The sequence below is a fragment of the Centruroides vittatus genome, unplaced genomic scaffold (genome assembly GCF_030686945.1).
Source record: "Centruroides vittatus isolate TY-2023 unplaced genomic scaffold, ASM3068694v2 contig_784, whole genome shotgun sequence".
NCBI classification, from domain to species: Eukaryota; Metazoa; Arthropoda; class Arachnida; order Scorpiones; family Buthidae; genus Centruroides; species Centruroides vittatus.
In genome coordinates, this window is record NW_027122505.1 from 71442 (window position 1) to 96764 (window position 25323).

Consider the following 25323-nt stretch of genomic DNA (forward strand, 5'->3'; position numbering starts at 1 on the left):
CTTAAATCCAAGTCAGGAAAGTGTGCTTTGCTATCGCTAATCTAATCAAGTATTACCTTGAGCCTGAAAGGATTGTCGTTGACGAATTCTTCAATATCTGATTTGATAAAATACTAAAAAAGTAATTTTAGTATTTTATCATAAGTAACAAATTATAGTAATTAGAATATGTTGAAAACAAGTATAGAGCACATTTTTCAATGTAATGTAGAATAAAACAATAAAAATAACATTTTGAAAATTTGAACAATAATTTTTTAATAACTTTTATTTATTTACTTCTTGTAATTATTATACATTCTTATTTATTTATTTATTTGTATTCGGTTGCTACGATTAATCCCACAATCTCATTACATCACTTCCTTTAGTTTTTTCTTTAATTCTTTCTTCTAATCTCTCTTCCTGTTCCTTGCTGAAATAGTTACGCCAATCCCCTATAATACCTTTTCTGACGAATTTGTCATTACCCGCTTTGCTAGCTGGCATATTTGGGATACTTTTTGAGAATTCGGCAATATGTTTCCACCCAGAAGACACTTTATCAGGATTTTCTCTTATATAACCATTCATTTCTGCAAAATAATCATTAACGTGTTTCTTCATGTACTCGAAACTACTGTAATATAGAACATCGTCTAAAATTTTTGGATTTTCTTTTAAATCTCTTTCGTATTCTTCGCCTAGAAATTTTGCGATATTCAGAACTTCTTCTTTCGTATTTCGTTTCACTTTTTCGTACGTTGTGAAGTAAACATTTTCGTCGTTTCTGTGTTCGTACCAAGGAATTAAGTGATCGAAATAATCGCCGAATTCCACTTCGCCTCTCAGAAACAGTTCGAAGAAATCATCGAATGTGCCATCCTGAAAAAAATACATCGCAAAAGCTTTTGTATGATTATAAAGGGATACGCAACAATCTTTGGGATTTCTTGCAACGTAAATATATTTAGCGTGAGGATAAAATGGCGTTAAGTGAAAAGGTAAATGCAACTTCAAGGCACCTTTTGACGTCATGAGATCTACAACGTCGGCTCCCGCCATTTCAAGAAACGGTGTATTTATAAAGAAATCAATAGCATTTTGGAATGGTTTTCCTTTTCTTAGAATTAACATCACAATGTGTTGCATCCACGTAGTTCCACATTTTGGGTATGTAACTATAAATATTGATAGATCGTTCGGTTTGGGTTTATAATTAATGGCAGATAAGCAAGCTTCTTCGGAAAAAACTCCTGGCAGTTTCATCCCACTCACTTCCTTATAGAATGGAACCTTTCTTTCCGCCATCTTACTTGTTTCTAAGGAAAAAAAAAAAAAAAACGTAATTAATATTATAAACACATTCACATTAAATATTCAGAAAATTAAATATTTTAAATAAAACAAATTTCTATTTTATTTTGTTTACTTCGTATTCTAGTTTTATCTAACGATGTCTTTATCGAATATTGAAGCTCCTTATTTCTAGACTACTCTAGACTTAATTACCGGGTCGGAGATGGGGATAATTAGATAAAATTTTTCCGAAGCCGTTTTTCACAGAAACCCTGTAAACATCTCACAGTTTGTGTTTTACACTCTAATCAACTGTAGAAGGATGGTTTTGAAAATATGGTACGTAGTGAGGTAAAAACTTGCTCGAAACTTATAACTAAAAATGCATAGAAAATTGGGATTTTACTCGCGGCTCAGTGTAAATTTTCTCGTGTCTCCCTTTTTCCGCTAACTCAACAGACATTCTAGACGTTTCGAATTGTTTTCTATTGAGTGGCCGTTGTGGCAAGTCGAGTAATAAGGGCATAATAGACAATAAATAAATGGAAGATTTTATTCGTAATAAAATGCTTCTTTCACTAATGTCAATCCGTTGCTAGAAACTAATCATACGAGGAGTAAAATTAAACGTACAATAATTCATGGTTAAAGAATGAACAGTAATACAATTGGTAGGATTACAACAATGATTTCCTCTAAAACCCATAACGAATATTTAAATGAACAACAAATAAGTAAAAGATTTTTATATAATCCTTTCACTTATATAATATGTATTATAATTATCATCACAAAATGTACAAGAATCGTTCTTGTGTTGTTAAAAATTGCCTTCCATTGTTATACACTTTACCAGAAAGCAATCCCCAAAGATCTTCTATCGGATTTAAATCCGGGAATAATGCAAGAGTCTGAAAACATTTAATTTTCTTTTCGTTAACTGAAACACGACGTTTGCTGTGTGTATTTCGCCACTGCCATGTCAAAACTGCCATTTAGAGCCTGCCGTTAATCGTCCAAACTGTGGAAAATGCTTCTTTAATAGCTGAATGTATCATTCCTCACGATGACCAATAATGATTTCTAGATCACTCTTCTTGTATCTTGTTGATCCCATATCTTAACTGATTCACATCCCATTTGTTTTCTAGACAAAATAATAATCAATGTCATCTGGACCATCTAGGTTAATTTTTTTTTCATCGTTGAATGTAATGTCTTGTGACTGAGTGGTGTATGATGTGTTGTCTGGCAAGTTTCAAACGTGCATCCTTGTGCCTTGGATTGAACTTGATTTTCTTTATACTGATGTTGGAATTAGACTTCAATAGGCTAAACATTTCTAACAGTGATTTCCATACCTGTTTTGTCAGCTATTTGCCGAGCAGGCCTTTAGGGATAGATGCACGTGCACTTCTTGCTCCAATCGCACCTGGTCTTCCTGTACTTTTCTTTAGGCCATAATTTATAGGAACTTCTAAAAATCTATAAATTATAAAAGAATTACGATAAATTAAACGTGCACTTTTCATAGGTTGTTCTTTTTCAAATTTTCTTTTTGCTATATTCACCATTAGATACAAAGCACTTTTGCCTTGTATCTAATAAATTGAAAACAATCCTCAATAATCTTTTTCGTGATGCTGTGACAAATATGCAAATTATATTGCACGGATTCTAGAAATGTTTAAATGAACTTTTTGTCACATGCTAGGTTTTTTTTTTATTTTTAAGAATAATTAATATCTTTACATTAATCCCGTTAAAAAATTTTACAAATATTTTAACATTCTTGTGTAATATCTTCGTCTTTATTACATTCTAAGCATAACAGAAAATTTAAGTTAGCATTTGCCAAATCAAAAATTGTATCATTCAAGTAATTATATCATTTATTGTAATATGATTTCCTCTAAATTAAAATATAAACGTACAAACATACACACAAATGTTTATGAAGTCCCTGCTCACTCAGTTAAGCTCTACAATATCAGAAAACACTTTCGAATATTAAGTCATTCAAACTTTTTATATGAACAAGAAAATTAGTTTATTTGAATTCTTTCTTCGTTTTCTTCCATACATTATATTAAGTGTCGGCTCGTCCTTACGATCTGCGGCACCTCCAATATAAAAGGGAAGTTCCTGTTTTATTTACGCCATTCTTAAATTGTATTTATCGTAAGTAAATTATACACATAGTATTATTAATGAAACCAATTTTTCAATCGCTACTGACGTTTTTTTTCACGTTTACTGCTACAGCCCCACCATTACAAATGCTTACGAGCTTCTACTCATTACATCCTGTGCAATACTGAATACTGCGATAAAGCGAGAGTGAATTTCCTAATCAAAACCTTGAATCCTTGTACTAAGATAACTGTTACATTCGATGCTATAATTGAAAAAAAAATGAAGGCGTTGACAGAATTTTAAAATGAAATCATGTTTTATAGGCGTAATAAATTAGTAAAATTTAACAGTTTTTATATAAGAAATTTTGTCTTTATGTATATAAATTAGAAAAAAATGTGTTAAAATATAATATATTAAAAGTATAGCGTATTTTATATTACTAATCAACGTCGTATAACACAAAACAATGAGAATTTGAATAGTTTTAAAGTAAATGTATCTCTACGATGTAATGAAGCACCAGCTTAACCTGTTCGCTTGATACATTATACTCAAAAAAATTGCTATTATACTTTTATATCTCTATAACAGATACAGATCAATGTAAATTTATTATATAATATACTTTAGAAATATTTCATTGCATATTATTAATTAAATTTTAAATATATAAGGTAATAGGAAATATTCATAGTAAGTGTTTACTTACTGAGTTAACGTTTCTCAGCTTGCAGCTTCTCGATAAACGACTTGTAGTGTGATGTATGTACAACTGCCTTTTTATTAAATTCAAGGCCAAATGATAGCGCAAAGCCCGTCAAGTAGTGCCATCTTTTATAACAATCTGCACGTATTTAAATATAAATGAAGATAATATACAGTATTTCACCTATATACATTAATTTTCAGTTATTAAAAATATTAAGTTTTAAGTTCCGTCGTCTAAATTAAAACATAAATTTTTTTTTAAAAAATTCCCTGTATATCTTATATTCTATATTAAATTTTTATATTTTAGTTTATGCAATGTGTTCAATAGAAACAGTAGATTAATACTGTATATGAAAATAATTTTATACTAAGTCCTTTATTTTAATAATGCATCATTAAGATTTACTATAAAATTATTTTCGTCCACACAATACGTTTCTATTGTTTGCACTGTTGCATAATTTTGTGATAAGTCATACTCATTATAGAAATAATAGAAATTCCCCATGAAGCATGACAGGCTACTTTTTATGTAAAAGTTGAGATTAAAGAATTTAGAAGAGCGGAGATTTCGAGAAATTCAAGCTAATATTCGTACAAATTAATTAGCCTATACAGTCCATCGAAACATAATTGGTGCACCATAACACATTTTAATTTTAAGGTCATCAAAGCTTAGATTGTTCTCGACAGATCCGAAAGTTCGAACCTCTTGTTATTTTTGTAGCTATGTAACATAGTTCCTTTATCTATTCTTGTGTTATTTCATTAATTTTGGAGTTATTAAGATTTGTTCTGTGATTGTTTGTTGTATATTACGTCCTTGTTTAAAAAAAAAAACCAGCGTTTATTCCGAACTGTGTTGTCATTGTATCGTGACAATACTAATAAACTCTATTTTCTTCTTCTTGTATTGACTTGAAGTTCGATAGGCAATAGAATGGATAATGATATCATCCCGTCGACCTTTAACTATCAAAATTCAATAGCACCAATCCTCCTAACATACAACCTCCATGAAAAATTTCGACAAATTTCGACAAAACATACAGGAGTTATTAAGCTTCAAACAGGGTGAACAAAATCGTGTCCCCCCACACACTAATATCCATACATACAGGAAAAAACTCCGAATTTTTTACATTTCTCGACGTTTTAAGGTGTCCTAAGTCCAAAATTGTAAAAATCTCGGAGGGACATTTTCTGACCGATCGCCAAACTTTTTCTCTGTTATGTATAACAGCTGGAAAAGTAAAAATGTTTCTGTAAACACACCATCCCTTGTAATCCTTCTTAACGATTACCTGAATGGACATTCGCCTATATATGCATAAAGTAATTTATCGACAGCCCGGTACAAATATATTATTACGGTATTATATTCAATGCTTAATGTATGTATTTCGGAGTAAAATATCTTAGAAATATTTTAATATCCTTTTTATTAAAACTAGTTTTATTATAATTTGAAAACGTACATATTTTCGGAGTTTTTAAACGAAACAATCGTACAAATTGTTTCTTTTAAAAATTTCCTCTTTCAGACATTGTTTCTACACTAAATGATGAAAACCATTTCGGATAATCTTTCAAAGTTATTGTTTCTAGGACTTTATTTCTTCCGTCGTGAAATAAAATTATTCAAATCTCTGACTGCACTTATTACAATCCAATGAAAAAACAGTTATTTATTCCATAATTTCATCAAATCGCTACCTTTTGTTTTTTCTTTAATTCTTTCTTCCATTCTCCTTTCCTGCTCAGGACTGAAGTGGTTTTTCCAATCTCCGACTATACCTTTGCGAACAAATTGGCCATCCGCTTTCTTCGAGAAACGGGGATGTTTCTTCATATATTCGGCAAATGCTCTAACTCCAGACGGCAGATTATCAAGATTATCTGGGGTTTTTATGAATAGATCATCAAACGATTCGTTCATTGTTTTTTTCATGTAGTTGACACTACTATACTCGAGAACTTTATCGAGAATATCCGGATTATTTACTAAAGTTTCGTAATGCTCCTCTCCCATAAACTTTGCTAACTTTAATATTTCTCCTCGAGTATCGCTTTTTAAATCTTCATAGGTAAGGAAGTAGACGTTGGGATCGTCCTTACGCTCGTACCACGATAAGTGATGATCGAAATAATCTCCGAAATCCGTCTCTCCTTTTACGAAAAGTTCGAAATATTCATCGAAAGTGCCATCGCTGAAGTTATAAAAACCGATCATTTTTGTATGATGATAAAAAGAAACGCAGCAATCTTTAGGATTTCTTGCAACGTAAATATATTTTGCATGGGGTGAAAATGGTGTCAGACTAAAAGGCAAATGAGTTTTAATTGCTCCGGGGTCTTCCGTGTAGTCTAATGCATCAGCTCCTGCAAATTCTATGAAAGGCGAGTTCTTTGCGTAATCCAGCGTATTTGCGATAGGCCGCCCTTTTCGCACGATGCACATGATTATGCATTGCATCCATGTCGTACCACATTTCGGATACGTTACCACATATATTTCTCCCCGTTTTGGTTTGTACTTGATCGCCGAACGAAATGCTTCCGGCGAGAATGCGCCTGGTAAACGGAAACCGTCGACGTCTATGTAGTTAGGTCTCTTTATTTCGTCTTCCATTGTAAACTTATGACCTGTAATAAGAAAATATAACAATAATATTCGTTAAAATCTTAAAAACATAAGATTAAATTATTCTCCAACTGAGTAATGTATACACTAAAGAATAAGCAAAATGAAAGCATTTTTGCTTTGAAGACATAATTAAATTATCTTCGAAAGAAAACTTTTTAAAAATTTATGATTTATAATTAAGAATTTAGCATCTAAAAAGTTCTTTTAAAATTTGAAAATATGGATTTAAAAAGTGTTATTATTTATGTAATAAATAAATTGATTCCTACAAAGAATCCGCTTGATTTTATATATGACTGTATGTTTAATTTTTTAATTCATGTACAGAACGTTACACTTTTTCTTTGTGTTTTGAGTAAATGTAATTCAGATATATTAATATTAAGAAATTCCTCATTATATATGCAAATGCATACTGCTTCGGCTATTAGAAGTTAATTTGAAATATTAACACGGCTATGGAGAGATTTGTATGACACCCGGAGAGTAGAGTGGGAAATATACAAGCTCGTGCTTTTTTTCTTTTTAAACATATTAATGTTTATTTAATAATAAAAAAGTTTTAAAGGTTTTATTGTTTGTTTTATAAAATAAGGTTAATTTATAGAGAGAGTAACGTATTGTGAAAAACCCTTCGAACTGACTGTCAGAATGGAGGAATCTCTAACAATCGTGATGAAATGTGATCTGATTAAAAAATAATAATTATGTAGATAATAATTAGTGCCAAGTCGTCGACGAACAATATCAATCGAAACAATGGTGGATTAGCATTAAGTGCATCAAGAATCTATCCATTTTCTATATATTTCCATCTGATGGATCCATCAAAACAGCCGTTTACAGAAAGCCCACAGCCCATGTATACAGAAGCCCGTATCCTTCCTGCATACATTTCAAGTTCGTATACATTACAAGCCTATTTATACTCGTCCACGCATACTGACCTAACGAAGGATCTCGTCTTAATTGAAAACACAACACATTCAATTTGCTTACCCGATCAATTCATTTATCTCAGATCCATCTGTAACGAAATCCAAAGACAATTTCAGTTCAAACGACTGTTAAGACAGTGCCCGCCCGAACGTCCACCCGAAATTGACAACCAAGATCCCCAGCATTTACCCACTAACTATATTCGATCTTATCAGAAATAATAGAGATCTTATAATAAATGACGTGACAACAGGCGTGTACAAGATTCCTGTGACGTAGAGAGACAACAATGAAACTGTTTCTTGTCTGTTCATCGCTACATGATAAATACTACATTGGAGGAGTATAAAGAAAACCTCGGGAAAGCAAGAACATTGACGACACTTTCAAATAAATTAATCACCAACAAGAACACTAACCGTTTGGCATGACTTCAAAATCCTAATACCTATTGCCAGACTACACGGTCCCTCAGAACAGCCTAAGAGCTGACGATTGCAAAGAGCAGCCACTCATAAACGAAAAGAAAGACAAGCAGGATCCAAAGTTATGGATTTGGATATTTAATTCTGTAATGTAATACACAGTAATTATATCTACAATTATCATATATTTATCTGTATTTAACTATACCTAGTAGGTTCTCTGAAATTATAGGTTGAATGAAAATGATGTTTCCGGCTTAATGTTATTTTATTATTTACATTTATTTAATTTTTATAATAAAGTATAAATAAGTAAAGGTAAACTTACAGAATAAATATCCTGAAACCTATTTAAGTTGCAGTCGAATTTTTGAACAGAATTATGAACTTTAATTTATAGGCGTTATCGTTGATACACTTATCAAGTCTTACAAAGTTCATATAAAATATAAAAAACAAGCTCATTCAGTATACTTTATTTTATTTTACTGTGCTTATTTTTAAGTGTAATAAGCTCTATGTGTAAAGGCCACAGAAATTTTTCGAGGGGCCCCGTCCCTCTTCACCAGGCCACTACATTGTGGGTTTTTGCCAAACGCATAATAGACCTGCTAAAAAAAGCCTTCTTAATAATACCCGTAGGGCGTAGAGAGTAAGAAAAAATAAATATTAATTAAAAATTAATATAGACGATAAATTCTTATAAAATTTCACATAAAGAAGAAACATGATCTTCACAATTCGGCCATTTTTTACGCTACAGAAACAACAATTTCATTTGGCAGTGTCGACCTTTACCTTAAGGGTCGTCTCCGTTTCGATATGCAAAAGTTAGAATTCTAGATGGATATCGTCTTCCTTTATTTCCAGACATTTTCCGAAAACTCGAACAAGGATTAGTTCATAGAAATATTGACGTGATTCTCAGCCACATTCAGAGCTGCATTTCTACCTTAAACTGTATTTTTATCTATTAAGTTCTTTTTCTACTAAGAAAAAGATAATCTTAATTAATGGTTTAACTCTAATTACTTTCCTTTTTGAGATTTACATAGAAGTTAAATGTGATTTTCTGCCATTATTGTAAGAAATGGATAAATATAATGAAATCCATTATTTATGATCACTTGGAACTTGCAACTCTTGATAACAATAACCGGCTGATAACATTAAACGGAGGATAAAAATTTTCATTATCGAACTCAATTTATTACAAACAATTACAGCATGACTGTGTACAATTTATATTTACCACGAACTGTACTAATACAGCGTTACACATTTATATATGCTGCATTTCTTATAAAGAATTGTTTTAACTTAACAAATCACCAAATTAAACTAGAAAAATCTATATAGTGTTTTGAAGCCGATTGATTATGATAAAAATAGCTGATTGATAAGATTATCCGTGATTATAATACCCGAAGTCAACTGTATTAGTTAAGTTAAGTAAGTTTGTTAATTCATTTTATATAATGAATTATAATTAACTCATGAAGTTAGTATAAAATTGCATTCATATCTTTGAAAACGAATTTTTATTCAATGCATACAGGACTGTTCTATATACACACTGCATTAATTTACATCAGAAATATTAAATTGTTTTAATACATTCGTATAATAGAATGTTACATTTAAAAAATATAAGTTATTCATGTAAATATGACTAATCTTGTGCAGCCAATTGGAAGCATAAATATTTTCTTCTGATAGTTAGAAGTAATGAACATGCCTGTTGATTTATACTAATTTACATTTTTTTTAAATCAACGAACAATTATTAACAGTTATGACAGCAATAAAGCAAGTACCTCATAAGTTTCATAAGTTAAAACTAATATATATATACAGTAGAGCATCGCTTATCCGATCCCCGATTAACCGACTTATCGGTTAACCGACCGCGTTCTAGTCGGCAAATTCAAATGTCCGCTAGTGATGTGACGCTACAATATTTGGTCATGTCTTGGCTACTTTAATATTATTTTTGTTAAATTTTTGCATGTTTTAGCTGGCAGCACTGCCTCGACCATAAAGGGAGGCTGGTATTTAAACCAGGCCTAATACACTATACTAATAATGTATTTTTTCATACTTTTCGGTTATCCGACTTTTCAGTTATCCGACCAACCCCAGTCCCCAATTAAGTCGGATAATCGATGCTCTACTGTACTGCAACGCATTTCGAAAACGAATAAGAAATCTTCCAGGCTACAGATAAGAAAACGCATAACATCTGTCTTTTCTAAAATACATTAAAGACGATTCCACCCACATTAATTGAATCGGAAAGGGCATTCTCGGTAGCAGGACTTTTCATTAATTAAATAAAAACCAGAGCGAGTGATTGGAGTATCGACCGTGTATATGTCTTTTAAAAGATAATCATTGAGTTTTCACGTAATCATTATTCAGAACAAATTAACTCTCTTAACCTCAAATTATGATAGATTTCTTTGTTTATATTTTAACTAACCTCATTTCAAGTTTCTCTTTTAATCTGTTTATAATAGAAGTAGATAACACTACGGAAGTATTTAATAGAGATTGCCGTTATATAAACGAATATGTACGATATTTAGCCAATGGGACGTATAAACAATTATTTTTTAATACTTTGTAAACAAGTATTGTAAACCTGTTTAATATAGGTAACGAACAATGGACTGAATATATGTTATTTTAATTATTATTAAATTTGGTAACGTGTCATTACATTTATATAATTATAAAATAAACTTACAAACGAAATATATACAGTCTATCACTTTACATTTACATCGTCTTCAATTAAATAATGCTTTAATGAATGTCAGTGAATGAGATTTTTTTTTAAATATAAAATAACCTTAAAAATTGTTCTTGCTGATAATAAGGATTAAAAAATACGAGAAGATAAAGTAAATAAACCAATTAATATATATTTTTATATAGGTTCTAAGGTTAGTTATATCATATTTATGATTTCCTTTAAGTGCCAGAAAATTATGATTATTCTACTTACCTTTCGTTCAGTTTATATCATAAATATTCCCTATAAATTTTCTAGTTTAAACGTCTGCTAAGCGAACTTTACTGTTATTACTTCCCTTTAAATATAACCTTGAGTCGTAACTACATCTACTTTGCTATAATCCTCTGACGTAAATTTTGTATCGGTTTTGTAGCTTTAAAGTTCATTTCTCACTAAAATGAGGTTAGTGAATGCAGATATAATTGATGGGAAATGTTACGAATTAGCAAGAAATGGTTTTGTTCCACCATTTTAAAGTTTAATAATGTGTATTAGGGGAATTGATGCTATTAAATTTTTATGGAAATAGGTCGAGGGTGGGGATATAGTGAATTATGTCAGGGATCATGAGTGGGATCAGACTTAATGAAGGTTTCACTTGTTATTAGCAATTACAATTTTTTATAAAACCCGTGTCCACTCTCAAAATTAAGCTTTTTGTCATTTAATAATAATTAAAAATATAAAAATTACTTCAATAAAATATCATAACATATTTCGCCACACGCAGTTTTCGTGTTGCAAGGAAAATTAAGCAACTCGTTGCTGGATATTTTAACAATGTAAGATGAAATAATATACACTCTTTTGTATTGTATTGAAACAATTAAAAAAATCAATTTTTGGTAAATAAACAATATAAATAATCATTCTAACTTTAATTTTTCTTTAAAAAAATGGAGATTTTTCTTCAATAAACAATCGTCAGACTGGAAAAATATCAATTAAGAGTAAGATATTTTAGAATAATCATTTGATTTATTATCAGCTAATGTTTTATTTGTATATTTATTTTATGCACCTGCGTATATATAAACCAGTGGTCGCGTAAAATGCCATTTGTGGAAAGTAAATAACAGCATTAAGAACACCAGAGATATCTGCCTTACATGACATTTACAAGTACACAAGTAGAGTAACCGAAGATCATCACCAAGAAACACGAAAGAAAAGATGAAAGACACAATCGAAGAAATCACTTAATAAATTCTCATCTAACATCAGTATAGTCGATTCTATGGATAGATATGTTAGTATTTTGCATACAGAATATAATGATATCAATTGAGCTGTTATAGTGTATAGAAATCATAATTCACTCCATGTTTAATAGGGATTATGATATTTAGAATCCTAGTTGCAATACATACAACTCTATTTTTTGATACGTTTATATTAATTAGCACTTGAACAGGGTCTAGTTTCAACGTAGAAAGTCCTTTCAGGTGGTACACCCTTGGCATATCGATCCTGTGAAACAAACTTACTTTAGTTACAAATCTTAATAATATTATTATTTTAGGAAAATCGGGAATACGGAAACCAATATTAGAGACGAAAATAATATAGAAGACGTGCAAAATTTTATTGAATTACACTACATTAAACAGTAGTACTTACCCGGCACTGTTATATATAACAAAAGAAAAGTGTGGCGACCGCTCAAAAAATAATTATTATTATAACTCTATTCAATTAATTTAATTTAATTAATTCCGTCAGTTTATCAATAGGTTAAAACCACTTGAAAATAAGCATAGTAAAATGAAATAAAATAAAACAATGAAGAAGTTAATCTTCTAATATTTTATATGAACTTTGTAAGACTTGATAAGTGTATCAACGATAACGCCTACAAATTAAAGTCCGTAATTCTGTTCAAAAATCTAATTGCAACTTAAATAGATTTCGGGATATTTATTCCGTAAGTTTATTTTATTTATACTTTATTATAAAAACTTAATAAATGTAATTAACAAAGTAAAATTAACGTAATTGTAGCATTCTCATACAAGGTCGTAAGTATAATTAAATACAGATTATAATTATATTATAAAGTACAAATACTATACAACTACGCTTTCAATTTATATTTGGAAATTGTTTGTAAAATTATATATTATTAAAAAACGTAAAAATAATACAAATATTTTGAAAGTACAGAAAAAAATTTACACAAGAACTATGCATTTAAATTTCCTTAACTTTAAGCTAAATATCAATAATGTATCATATATTGTTTATGTTATATGAATAAATTCTTGATGATAAAATATAAGAGAAAAATTACCGAGTTTTAAATGTTATTAGATTTTAACAGAAAAATTCATTTAGATATTTGGCATAATTTTTTTTTTCAATTTTATTCATATTATATTTGTAAAAATTTATCAACGAGTTGCGCTATTATGGGACTATATTTTAAAAATAACATTTATAATGTCAATCATAATAAATAAAATTGTATGTAGCGCCATCTGTTGCGAAATTTTGTTTCTAAAAACTTTTTATATTATTAATTATTATAAAATAACAAAAAGCTTAATTTTGAGAGTAGAGATAATTTTTATGAAAAAATTGCAAATGCTAATAAGGAATAAAATCTTTATTAAGTCCAACCCGCTCGAGATATGACACATGACACTCCTTTATCTCTTCACCTCCTCGAACTTTAACCGTGAAAATTTAATAGCATCAATGCAACTTAAACCCGATCAAGCGTGCCAAGTTTCGGATCTCAGTCTTTACCTCATCCTGAAATATTAAATTAAATAAACGCTAACATACACACACGCGCGTAATTTTTCCCATTTTCTTGACTTTTTATGGTTCAGATCTCAAACGTGGAGATTTGCAAAAAAAACAGGACAATCAAATTTTACCCTATCATTTATTTTAATAAGTTGGCTGATGAGGTACTCTGTCCGAAATGCATACCAATAAAGGAAAGTGTTAGTAAAGTGATGTATTGAGTTCACAGCATGTCTGTATTCTTAATCCGTGTTATAATTCTAGAATCCTTCAAAATTGATGCAGAAGTCTCACAGATAAAGATTGAAGGGTGGAGGTTTCGAACCTTGCTGACGAGTTGCTAACCACACTTATAGGACCACAAACTATGCATTTCATGAAGAATGCTAAAGCTTCCTACATTCCGACTGTCGGCGAAGAACTTTTTTCACCAGAAGATTACTACCACTATAAATAATATTATTTTTACTAATAAAAATAAAATCGTTAAAACTTACTTTACTAATAAAGAAAACATTTATTCGAAGAAGGAAATAAACTTCTGTTATGGAACCCGCTCTACCCCAGGCGCCACACAAGATCGTCACATCTCTGGTAACATTTTAAATTAATTTCGTATCGATGAAGCAGTGTATATTCGCGTATTCAATAACGAATTGTTGATCATATCTGAGTTATTTTTACTCAAAACATATGAAAACGTGCCTTCGAAAATTACACATAGTCGTATTATATATATATAATCAACTCGATTCGTTGTAGAAATTCATTTATTTATTACACAAGCATTATGTTTTTAAGATTTTAACGAATATTATTGTTATATTTTCTTATTACAGGTCATAAACAGTTTACAATGGAAGACGAAATGAAGAGACCTAACTACATAGACGTCGACGGTTTCCGTTTACCAGGCGCATTCTCGCCGGAAGCATTTCGTTCGGCGATCAAGTACAAACCAAAACGGGGAGAAATATATGTGGTAACGTATCCGAAATGTGGTACGACATGGATGCAATGCATAATCATGTGCATCGTGCGAAAAGGGCGGCCTATCGCAAATACGCTGGATTACGCAAAGAACTCGCCTTTCATAGAATTTGCAGGAGCCGATGCATTAGACTACACGGAAGACCCCGGAGCAATTAAAACTCATTTGCCTTTTAGTCTGACACCATTTTCACCCCATGCAAAATATATTTACGTTGCAAGAAATCCTAAAGATTGCTGCGTTTCTTTTTATCATCATGCAAAAATGATCGGTTTTTATAACTTCAGCGATGGCACTTTCGATGAATATTTCGAACTTTTCGTAAAAGGAGAGACGGATTTCGGAGATTATTTCGATCATCACTTATCGTGGTACGAGCGTAAGGACGATCCCAACGTCTACTTCCTTACCTATGAAGATTTAAAAAGCGATACTCGAGAAGAAATATTAAAGTTAGCAAAGTTTATGGGAGAGGAGTATTACGAAACTTTAGTAAATAATCCGGATATTCTCGATAAAGTTCTCGAGTATAGTAGTGTCAACTACATGAAAAAAACAATAAATGAATCGTTTGATGATATATTCATAAAAACCCCAGATAATCTTGATAATCTGCCGTCTGGAGTTAGAGTATTTGCCGAATATATGAAGAAACATCCCCGTTTCTCGAAGAAAGCGGATGGACAATTTGTTCGCAAAGGTATAGTCGGAGATTGGAAAAACCACTTCAGTCCTGAGCAGGAAAGGAGAATGGAAGAAAGAATTAAAGAAAAAACAAAAGGTAGCGATTTGATGAAATTATGGAATAAATAACTGTTTCTTCATTGGATTGTAATAAGTGCAGTCAGAAATTTTGAATAGTTATATAAACCAATAATAATAATACCGGTAAGTTTAAAATACCCTACTGCAGCGTTTCTCAACCTGGGGGTTGCGGTTATATTAAAGGGGATCGTGAAACAATAATTAAATCATTTTATGAGAAAAAATCATTTATTATCAACTTATAAACGTTTCACTTACAATAAGTACACATGTAAAGAAAAGAAATTAATGTGATGGCTGCATTTGTTTTTATTTAACATTTTCTCCACACGTGGATCAAATTACAAAGAGCACGTACACATCACGTTGGAACTTGTAAATTGCTCAATATATTTTAAAAAATTTACATTTATAATTGCAGTCAAAATTCAATTAGTAATAGTAAGGCTTACTGTTATTATTCCTTTGGGTGGGAGTCGCAAAATATTAATTTTATTTATATTTACTATTTGGGGGTCGCGGAGCTAAGAGGGTCGAGAATCTCTGCCCTACTGTATAACAATACGATATAAATTAAAATTTAACTGATTTTATGTATTTAATGTGTAATTTTGTAATTATATTTGTACAACAATAAGCATAAGTGTGTTTTATATTATTAAAATTTTCGGTATCATTTAGAACTGCATATATTATCTATCAACTTTTTGTATTAGTATCTTAAAAAATTGTTGATGTATCATTTATGTATAGAAGATAACAAATGAAGTGCTTGTCAAAGATCTCTTTTGAAAAGACTGGGACAATTCCTTTATAAAATAATGTAACTCCGTGCTGTGTATTATTAGTAGTACAGTTAAAGGGATTGATCGAGGATATGCACTGCGCAATTTTTGGTGGGTATGTATGTAAACGTTACGAAGTATTGGAGTTAGGTTGGTAGTTGTAAAGTATAAAAATACCGTTACATAATTTATAAAAAAATTTCCATATATTGTAAAAAATACAAATTATAAAGACTTATACAAATAGAAATATTAAAGTTTTCACATTGCCGGAGTTATGCAAATCGAGTTTTTTAGAAATTTATTTACAATATGAAACTTTATGGAAAATATCCGAAGTCACTTTTACTCGATATGTATAGCTTGCGAGGTATAAGAATGTAACTTCAACCCAATTCGAGGTCTGGATGTAATTGTAAAGTTAATAATATATTGTAAAGTTTAGCCTAATATCTTTGTAAAGTTAATTTATATTTTGTAATTAATTATCTTTGAAGTAACTGTGAACAATTATTAAGTATATCCGTAGTTATACTTCTCGTATTTAACGATTTTTCATTAAAAAAAAGTATGCAACTATTTTTAAACTTTATCTTTTAATGAGAAAGAAAGTTATAAATAAAACTAATGCAAAAGTTATAAATTTTGCGAAAAATGTTATTTTATTTATCGTAATTATCAAAAAAAATGTACAGAATGGGCATGACGTTACAGAAATACAATCAAATAATGTAAAAATTAATTATAAATGCTGGTAATTTTATATAAGAAAGCCCTAGAATCAGAATCAGCCCTAGGAATTTTACAGTCCCCTGCAATGCTATACCTTGCATTCCCAGGCCAACTTCGAATTAATGTTTAAAATTTTAAAAAACCATTACGTTAAACAAGCTTGCTGCCCCTGCAATTGCAGGTGTTGAGCCGTCGGTTGAGCCTATCTTAGATGAATTACTTGGATAAGTAGAAGTATAAGAAGAGTAGTGTATTCACTTACGGTTTGCCTCGGATAGCTCTGAACTTCGGCTAATCGGAACACGGTTAATCGTGGTTATATTGTGTAATGTAATAAAACAGTTTCGTAACAATACATTTATACCGGATTGGCCAAAGCGATTAAGGCGTCAGCCTACCGCTCTAAAGAATCAGGAATCGAATTTGGGAGAAAAACCTCGAGAATTTTTGGAAGATGTTCTATTCCAGATATGTTGATTCTCATCATCTTTCACCACTGTAAGTCTGGCCAAACTCACAATGGGTATATGGTTAAGTAGTATACAAAAATGATTATATATACTACCTAACATAGGCTATATATTGTATAGCCTATAATTATACAATGCATACAAGAACTACCCTGACAAAATACCGTAAAAATCCGAAGATATCTTTTCAAAGAGAATAATACCTTTTCTTATAAATATAAACCATACATTACGGTAAACCGTATTATGGAAGCTAAACATTAAAATTCTAGTTTGCTTAGGAGCACCTGCCTAACTTGTTCCAATATTGAAAAAGTAATATTCTCAAAATTTGACTTTTATGTGACTATTTTAAGCATAATGCCAAGTAATGCGGTAAATTTTACAACTCTTTCCACCCTGGGGCACCAAGAGGACCTTCTTAACAAGCGCATTATGGGTTCCACCAAACCCACAATGGTGCCGCAGAGTGGTGAGAGCCGGGGTCCCACATATAAGGACGGATCACTAACCTGAAAAACTCCTGGAGTTTTCGACCATTCCAGATTCGTTCCCGACTCCCCCAGAGCAGTGGACAGACATCCTAACTTCCGGGTCATCCGGTCTCAGGATTTACAGTTGATGATTTTCATGCTGTAATGTCACAAGGTAACATTGTGCTCCTACAGCTCAGTTCCAACTACAGCTACGTCTGTATACGTATCCGTCAAACTTGTTCTCATCTAAATAAGCACTTCGTCTTTCGTGGGACCACTCAGCATTTCATGCGAGTGGTCCCACGCTTAGCATTGTGACATATCGCAATTTTTCAGCTCGTGGTAGCGACCCTAAATACTATTCAAAACTAATCAAGCTTCGAATACAATACGCATATCATTTTATAATAAGATAATTCAAATATAACTAATAACTATAAATATTACTAATATAATGGCTTAAAATAAAAACAAAAAATATCCCAACAAAATTAAAATTCATTTTGAATAGGAAATTTAAATGATCCCCTATTCAAAATCAGTCATAACCTCTATATTTATGTAAAATATAATCTAAATATCTTTCCATAAATTCATAACATCACTGTTTTTAGTCTTTTCTCGAATTTTTTCTTCTAAAATCTTTTCCTGTTCGGGAGTAAAATGATTTTTCCAATCACCAACCACTCCTTTTCTAACGAAAGCTATTTCTTTATCACCTTCTTTAGATTCGGTCTTTAAGACATCATCTTGTTTAGCCTCTATAGATGCTCTGATATTTTTCTGCAATGCTTTTAAACCGGAAGGAAGTATATTTTCATCAAAAGAACCCTCAATTAATTTTTCGTAAAATTCTTTCATTAGGGCATTCATATTAACTCTCATATAATCTAAACTGCTATAACGAAGAACATTATTCAACACAGTTTTATCCTCTTGTAATATATGTAAATATTCATCCCCAAGAAATGCTGCAACTTTAAATATTTCACTTTGAATGTCTTTTTTCATGTTTTCGTAAGTTGTAAAATATACATTAGGATCGTTTCTATGAGCGTACCAGCCAAGTAAGTGATCAAAATAATCCCCCCAATCGACTTCCCCTCTGATAAAAACTTCAAAATAATCCTCGAAAGTACCGTTTTCGAAATTATAAGGAGAGAACAATTTTGTATGATAATAAAAAGACACACAGCAATCTTTAGGATTTCTTGCTACATAAATGTATTTTGCTTCCGGAGAGAAAGGAACCAGATGAATTGGAAGATGGGTTTTCAACACACCAGGTTTTCTCATAGTTTCAATGGCATCCGCTCCTGTCATTTCTAAGAAGGGACTATTCGTAAAAAAATCCAAACCATCGGCAAATGGTTCTCCTTTTCTAAGAATTAAAGTAACAATATATTGCATCCATGTTGTCCCGCATTTTGGATACGTTGCAATGAAGATATCATCGGGTTTTGGTTTATATTCAACAACTGAACGGTAAGCATCTTTAGAAAATCCAGCCGCTATTAGAAATCCGTCGCAATCTAAATATGTTGGTTTGACTGGCATTTTTTAACCTAGAAAGAAGTAATAAGTAAGTAAAACCTTACTTAATTAAGTGAGGAAAAGTATAATTAAAATAATTGTTTACTATTGTAATAATAGAGATAATATAAACGATTTAAGAAGTGTAAGATAGCGGTTTACGGTTGTAAATTGGAATTCTATATTGAACTGAAAATCGGAAAAACCAACCTATTATGAGTAATCTCTCAATTCCATTGTTATAATGATCTAGCCCTATAATCCGCTATTTTTATTTGATTTATAAAGCCAATATATTAAATAAAAGGTTAATGTTACCTTTGGTGCCAAAATGGCGGCTCGTCTCTGATTCCAGCAAACAGAAGGAAGGAAACAGTGGGGACGCACGTTCTAACCTAACCTAACCTAACCTATTCTAATAAATTACCATAATTATTACCAACCAAATTATTAGAATAGGTTAGGTTAGAATGTGCGTCCCCACTGTTTCCTTCTTTCTGTTTGCTGGAATCAGAGACGAGCCGCCATTTTGGCACCATAGGTAACATTAACCAAATAAAATAACTATAATTATACATAATTAGAATTTTATAAATTCGTCTACACCTGATTTCTCCCTGATATATTGAAATTATCTAACATTTACAAAGATTTTTCATATAATATTTTTCTTTAAAACATTTTCCTTCTTTTGTATAATACAATACAATAATATAATAGGCTTTGTGTTATATAATCTTATAATATAACACAAAGCCTAATAAAATAGTTTACAGTAAAACCTGCCAAAACGGAACCTGCTCAAAGCGAAAATAATACTCAATGCCGTGCAATCCGGTTTACACGGGTTTTTACTACGTAAATACTGTACATATATTATTTAAATAAAATACTTTAATTAAATATTAGTTATTACACTAAATATTAAATTTTGTTCTGTCAGCAATTACTTAGATCTTTTATTTAAATTATTATATAAAAGTCCTAAGTAATTGCTTCTTTCTATTAATTTTGAATGACTTTATAGTATCAATATATAACAATAAATCATAGAAGTCCTTGAAAAGTAATAATGCCGAAAACCATGTAAAATTCCTATTTTATGCTTTAAATTTTGGGAAAATAATGCAAAATTTCTGATTAAAAAATAAATAAATAAAATATTAAAGCTTGATATATGGATGTAGATTATTTTAAATAAAATAAAGCATTAATTTAAAAAAAAACACATGCAAATAAAACGTGTGTTTGTAGTTCAACAGTAACATTGATCATGATACTCCATTAAAAAAAAAAAATACCTAGTTTATTATATGTATATATAAAGCATAAAAAGTGTCACAGGGCAAAAAAAGTATTGTGTATAAAAGAAATAAATATTTCGAGTATATAAAATACAAAACCATACGACATTCTCACTTATTACACTATCAAATTACAATCAACATTACCTTTTTCCTTATTTATATCCTTCTAAATATACACAAGAGCAGAGTCTGTTTGAAAATAAATCCGCTGTGTGTAAAAAAATTAACCCTTCGACCTCCTTTCTCGTTGTACAATTTCAACAACAAAATTACTGCATGGAATGTCTTACTATGTGTACATTTACAATAACTTATTTCGTTTTCTGCACAACAGATGGCACTACGATAATACCGGAAGTCTAATCGATTTCCTGTTCTTTTTCTTTTCTTTTCCAGGCCACGTGTTTTATTTTATTTTATATTCCTTTATGCTTTCACATAGTGCAAATGAATGAGAATTCGCTTCCTTTTTACTATACATTCTCTATAATTAAAAAGAAAACACTAATAATTACACATGATGAGGTTCAGGAAAGAGATAATTGATATTATTAACTCTATAGAAACTTCTTGTGTAAATCAAAAGTCATATTATTTCAATTTAGAAATTTAGAAAATTTAAAAAATAACACAAAGTACCGGTGTAATAAATAAATATATAAAAATCTTCCTTATAATTGAAGGTGAAATCAATCATTGAAAATTGACTGAAAAATTGCACATAAATTGAGTAATTTATATAATTTTGGGGAAAATATTTCGATTATTACAACTGTAAAGATCTTAAAATAATCAGGAAGTCTTACAAACTCGTTATTAGCGTGATCACGGGATTGAAATATGCAGGACTGAACTAGAGGGGCACACGGCCCGGGGCTCTATCAATAAAACATTTTAACGTGTATCTGTTTAGTTGAACTGTTCCCATCCAAACCTGTTCACGGAGTTTTTATTTGGAGGGATATGTGGGTGCCAAAATCCACTCTTGTCCGGAGGCGCCATATTACCACGATAAAATTAAATTTACATATTATCGTAAAAAAAGCTATAATTTCTATTAATTCTATCTTTGAATTTATGATACCCTTCAAATAAACTAATGCTAGGCAGTTTATTGTGCTTAACTAATTGTGAGAATTTTACGAATCATGCGTTTTTAGGTACGAATAAATTGTATTTATGTACTATGAAGAATATAAATATTCTACTACAATAAAGAACGTAACAAGAACACATGGCAGATGTTTTAGTAATGACAATTTTAAGGGTCGAATCAATAGAAAACGACATTTAACACTGCATATGTGGCGTCATCTGTTATGATAATTTATTATTAAAACTTTTTATATTTTTAATTATTATAAAATCTCAAAAAAACTTAATTCTGAGGGTAGTAATAAGTTTAATAAATAAATAAAAAAAAGTTGTAATGCTAATAACGAGTAAAATCGTTATTAAGTCCGACCCTACTGGAGATATGACACACAATTCTCTTTTATCTCCCTCACCCATCGACCTTTGACCATCAAAATTTAATAGCATCAATCCCACTAATACAGAAACCGCTCTGCAAAATTTCGGAAATTTTCGACAAAAAGCACAGGAATTATTAAGCTTCAAACTGGGTGAACAAAATCTGCCACACACATACACACTAACATCTAATATACATTTATATAAAGAAAAAAGAAAGTTTAGACTTGATTTTGTGGCCCTAAAAGCACGAAGGATACAAATTTTGTGATTTTATAAAGAACAGTGCAGGGTGCCATTCATACATAGATGTGGTTACATTTTAAAAATTTATGTATTTATTATCTATAAGATATATTATTTTGTTATAACTGTGTTTACATGTTATTCTTCATACGAGATTTCCTTGTTTTGTTTTATGTAATTCAGCGATTCTCGGAGGGAATCTGAAGATTTAAATACGTTTTGGTTCGCTCGTCGACACGAATATGGAAGTTTAAGCACAAAATCATTGAAAATATTAATCCCTTTCGACACGTCTTATCTCTGTGAAAAGGGTTTTTCGTCTATGGTTGCGCTAAAAATTAAATACAGGAATCGTCTTTTATCACTCGAAAACAATTTGCTTTTGTGTATTTCTAACGTAGATCCACGTATGGAGAAAATTTTCAACGAAAAACAAATGCAACCATCTCATTAATTTCTTTTCTTTACATTTGTACTTATTGTAAGTAAAATGTTTATAAGTTTATAATAAATGATTTTTTCTCGTAAAATGATTTCATTATTGTTTCGCGATCCCCTTTAATATCACCGCGACCCCCAGGTTGAGAAACGCTGCCTTAGGACGATCAGCTATTCAGACGTCCTGGGCGTCGATGTGGTTCTTCGATCGTCGATCGAAGGTGGCCCCGGGACAGTGGCGTTGACAAATCTATAAGGCACAAGTTTAAGGGTGGCACGAGTTTAAATCTAAGTCCAAAGTGGCACGAGTTACAGGTTGGCACAATAGACGAGAAACTGTTTATTTATTTATTTTTTTTTTAAGCGTTGATACACGGCGTTTTGATTATTCGGAACGTTAACCGAGTGCGAGGTGTTCTCGATTGTCGGGGATTATATCAATCTTCGTTCTTTCTTTCGTCCATTTGATTGGTCATTTTCCCTCAATCACGCTTCCCGAGTGGTTGGTCCCTGGTTACTAAACGTAACGAGACTCTAACCTGGAGCGCGAGAAAAGTCAAAATCGAAGACGAATTCGATCTTCCACCGATCGTAGGACCACTTTTTTCCGCGATTTATGGTTTCTGCCTGGCAGTTTGATATAAACAATGGGTGTCCGACTACGAACGACTTTTACCTATGTTTTTTTTAAACTAATAAATTTTTCTCTAAAATAACCGTTTTTTTCGCGTCTTTCGTGACGGGTCAGACCCGTCCGGTACATGACATTTCCATAAAAGTTTTAAACGAATACTGGAAATGACAAAAATAAGCAATTTATGTGTTTTAGTTCTAAAAGACAAATAATACATACATAATACAAATTGATACGATACAAACAATGATAGAAAAACTTGTTTTTTTAAGTTTTTATAAACAAACTCTATTCGGCGATTTTCTCCGCAAAGTCGTTAATTACGTTTAGTGTTGATAAAGCAACACTAGCGACCAGCGACCCAATTTTTCCTCCGACTGAGTGTTCCTGGCCAATGTAGGAATTTGCTTCGTGGTCGAAAAACTGCGCTCAGCAGACCCACCGGTAGATGGTCTCGTAAAAATTAACGATATTAAATCATATAATTCTTTTAGTACGTCTTTGTTCGGATCGTCATTAATTATAATACTTTTTATGTCTAAGAGTTACTTGTCATTATAGTCCGGACACGAATATAAATATTGCGATTCGCTACGTAATTTAGATAAAAAAAAATTTCCCATAAAATTTACTTATTTAATTTAAAGAATTAAAACACGCTTGAAAAAATTGTTTTTCATAATATTTAAATTATTAACTTGTAAAAGTGATAAAAATTCTAAAGATTTTATGTCTGAAAATATGTCAATATAATTACAGCATAATTAAAAGAAAATTGTAATCAAATATAACTTTGCAAAGAAACGTACATAAAAACAACATTGAATACTCTTTACTTTTTAAATCTTAACAATTGACAATTGACTTAGATAGCTCCTTGCCAGTGGCTAAGGGATAGAATCGTTGGAAGCGTTATACGATATTTTGGTGTGTAGCTTCCACCAGATAAACCCGGTGAGGTTGGTGCTCTGTAAAGCGCGTGCGCCAATGCCTGGTGCTTTACACCATTCAGTTATTTTCGCCGTGGAAGCTGACCCGGTTTCGACAATACAGCGCTTCCATTCCGCCACTGATATTCGAATATACAATAACAATCTTATCGTTTTTTTTCAAATGTAGCATAGAAATTTGCAATACGATACATAATGCGGTTATAATAAAATATTAATTTTAATTAATTCAAAGTACGTTAAAATATGAAAATAATCGACCAATACGAATTTATATTTTAGAAAATACAAGGGAAAATACAAGGGAAGCGGCGCTTCCAGCGCTTCCAATGACGTCACGCCACTGTTACCCATTTAACCGTCGCCCACTTGACTATTGTCAATTGTGAATTGCCCAGTTGTCGTGTACTCCAATTTTGTTCACTCTGTTTCAAACTTAATAACTCTTATGCTTTTTATCACAAATTTCTGAAATTTTGTATAGTAGTTTGTGTATTAGGGAGGTTAATGCTATTAAATTTTGGTGATTAAAAGTCGACAAAATGGGGAGATAAAAAGGTCGTCTATATCTCGAGTAGGGTCGAACTTAATGACGATTTTACTCTTTGCCAGTATTTAGAATTGTTTAATAAAATTCACCCCTACCCTCAAAATTAAGCTTTTTGCCATCTTATAATACAGTGATACCTCGGTTTTCGTCGATAATCCATCCGAAAACAATTGGCGAAATCCGAAACCAACGAAAACCGAGGAAATTATTTACATATGAATCAACGTAATTCCAATTAATTCGTTCTAGACACACCTAAATATATACTAAAAACTCATTTTAT

At 31.1% G+C, this 25323-nt stretch overlaps 4 protein-coding genes across 7 annotated transcripts; 1 reads left to right on the top strand and 3 right to left on the bottom strand.

Annotated features, from left to right (window-relative positions):
• Positions 1-250: 250 nt before the first annotated feature.
• LOC136981600 (sulfotransferase ssu-1-like) lies at positions 251-4205 on the bottom strand. Of its 2 annotated transcripts, none has more exons than XM_067277921.1 (2): positions 4127-4205; positions 251-1301 (listed from the first exon to the last, which is right to left on the bottom strand). In XM_067277921.1, exon 2 carries the CDS (start codon positions 1288-1290, stop codon positions 337-339), a length of 954 nt encoding a protein of 317 aa, XP_067134022.1. In that variant the 5' UTR covers positions 1291-1301; positions 4127-4205; the 3' UTR covers positions 251-336. The 2 variants fall into 2 exon arrangements, with proteins under 2 accessions (XP_067134022.1, XP_067134023.1); XM_067277922.1 differs by lacking the exon at positions 4127-4205 and adding an exon at positions 2640-2757.
• Positions 4206-5553: 1348 nt separating this feature from the next.
• Positions 5554-8528, bottom strand: LOC136981603 (sulfotransferase ssu-1-like). The gene is made up of 2 exons (XM_067277924.1): positions 8468-8528; positions 5554-6766 (listed from the first exon to the last, which is right to left on the bottom strand). The coding sequence occupies exon 2, from the start codon at positions 6758-6760 to the stop codon at positions 5813-5815; it is 948 nt and encodes a 315-aa protein (XP_067134025.1). The 5' UTR covers positions 6761-6766; positions 8468-8528; the 3' UTR covers positions 5554-5812.
• A 4328-nt stretch (positions 8529-12856) lies between these two features.
• Positions 12857-15625, top strand: LOC136981605 (sulfotransferase ssu-1-like). 2 transcript variants are annotated; one of them, XM_067277927.1, is made up of 2 exons: positions 12857-12863; positions 14541-15625. In XM_067277927.1, the coding sequence occupies exon 2, from the start codon at positions 14547-14549 to the stop codon at positions 15492-15494; it is 948 nt and encodes a 315-aa protein (XP_067134028.1). In that variant the 5' UTR covers positions 12857-12863; positions 14541-14546; the 3' UTR covers positions 15495-15625. The 2 variants fall into 2 exon arrangements, with proteins under 2 accessions (XP_067134028.1, XP_067134029.1); XM_067277928.1 differs by lacking the exon at positions 12857-12863 and adding an exon at positions 14245-14284.
• LOC136981604 (sulfotransferase 1C2-like) lies at positions 14087-21016 on the bottom strand. Of its 2 annotated transcripts, none has more exons than XR_010881748.1 (2): positions 20894-21016; positions 14087-14137 (listed from the first exon to the last, which is right to left on the bottom strand). XR_010881748.1 is itself a non-coding variant. In XM_067277925.1 (2 exons), the coding sequence occupies exon 2, from the start codon at positions 19464-19466 to the stop codon at positions 18483-18485; it is 984 nt and encodes a 327-aa protein (XP_067134026.1). In that variant the 5' UTR covers positions 19467-19474; positions 20894-21016; the 3' UTR covers positions 18375-18482. The 2 variants fall into 2 exon arrangements, 1 of the variants encoding a protein (XP_067134026.1); XM_067277925.1 differs by lacking the exon at positions 14087-14137 and adding an exon at positions 18375-19474.
• Positions 21017-25323: the final 4307 nt, after the last annotated feature.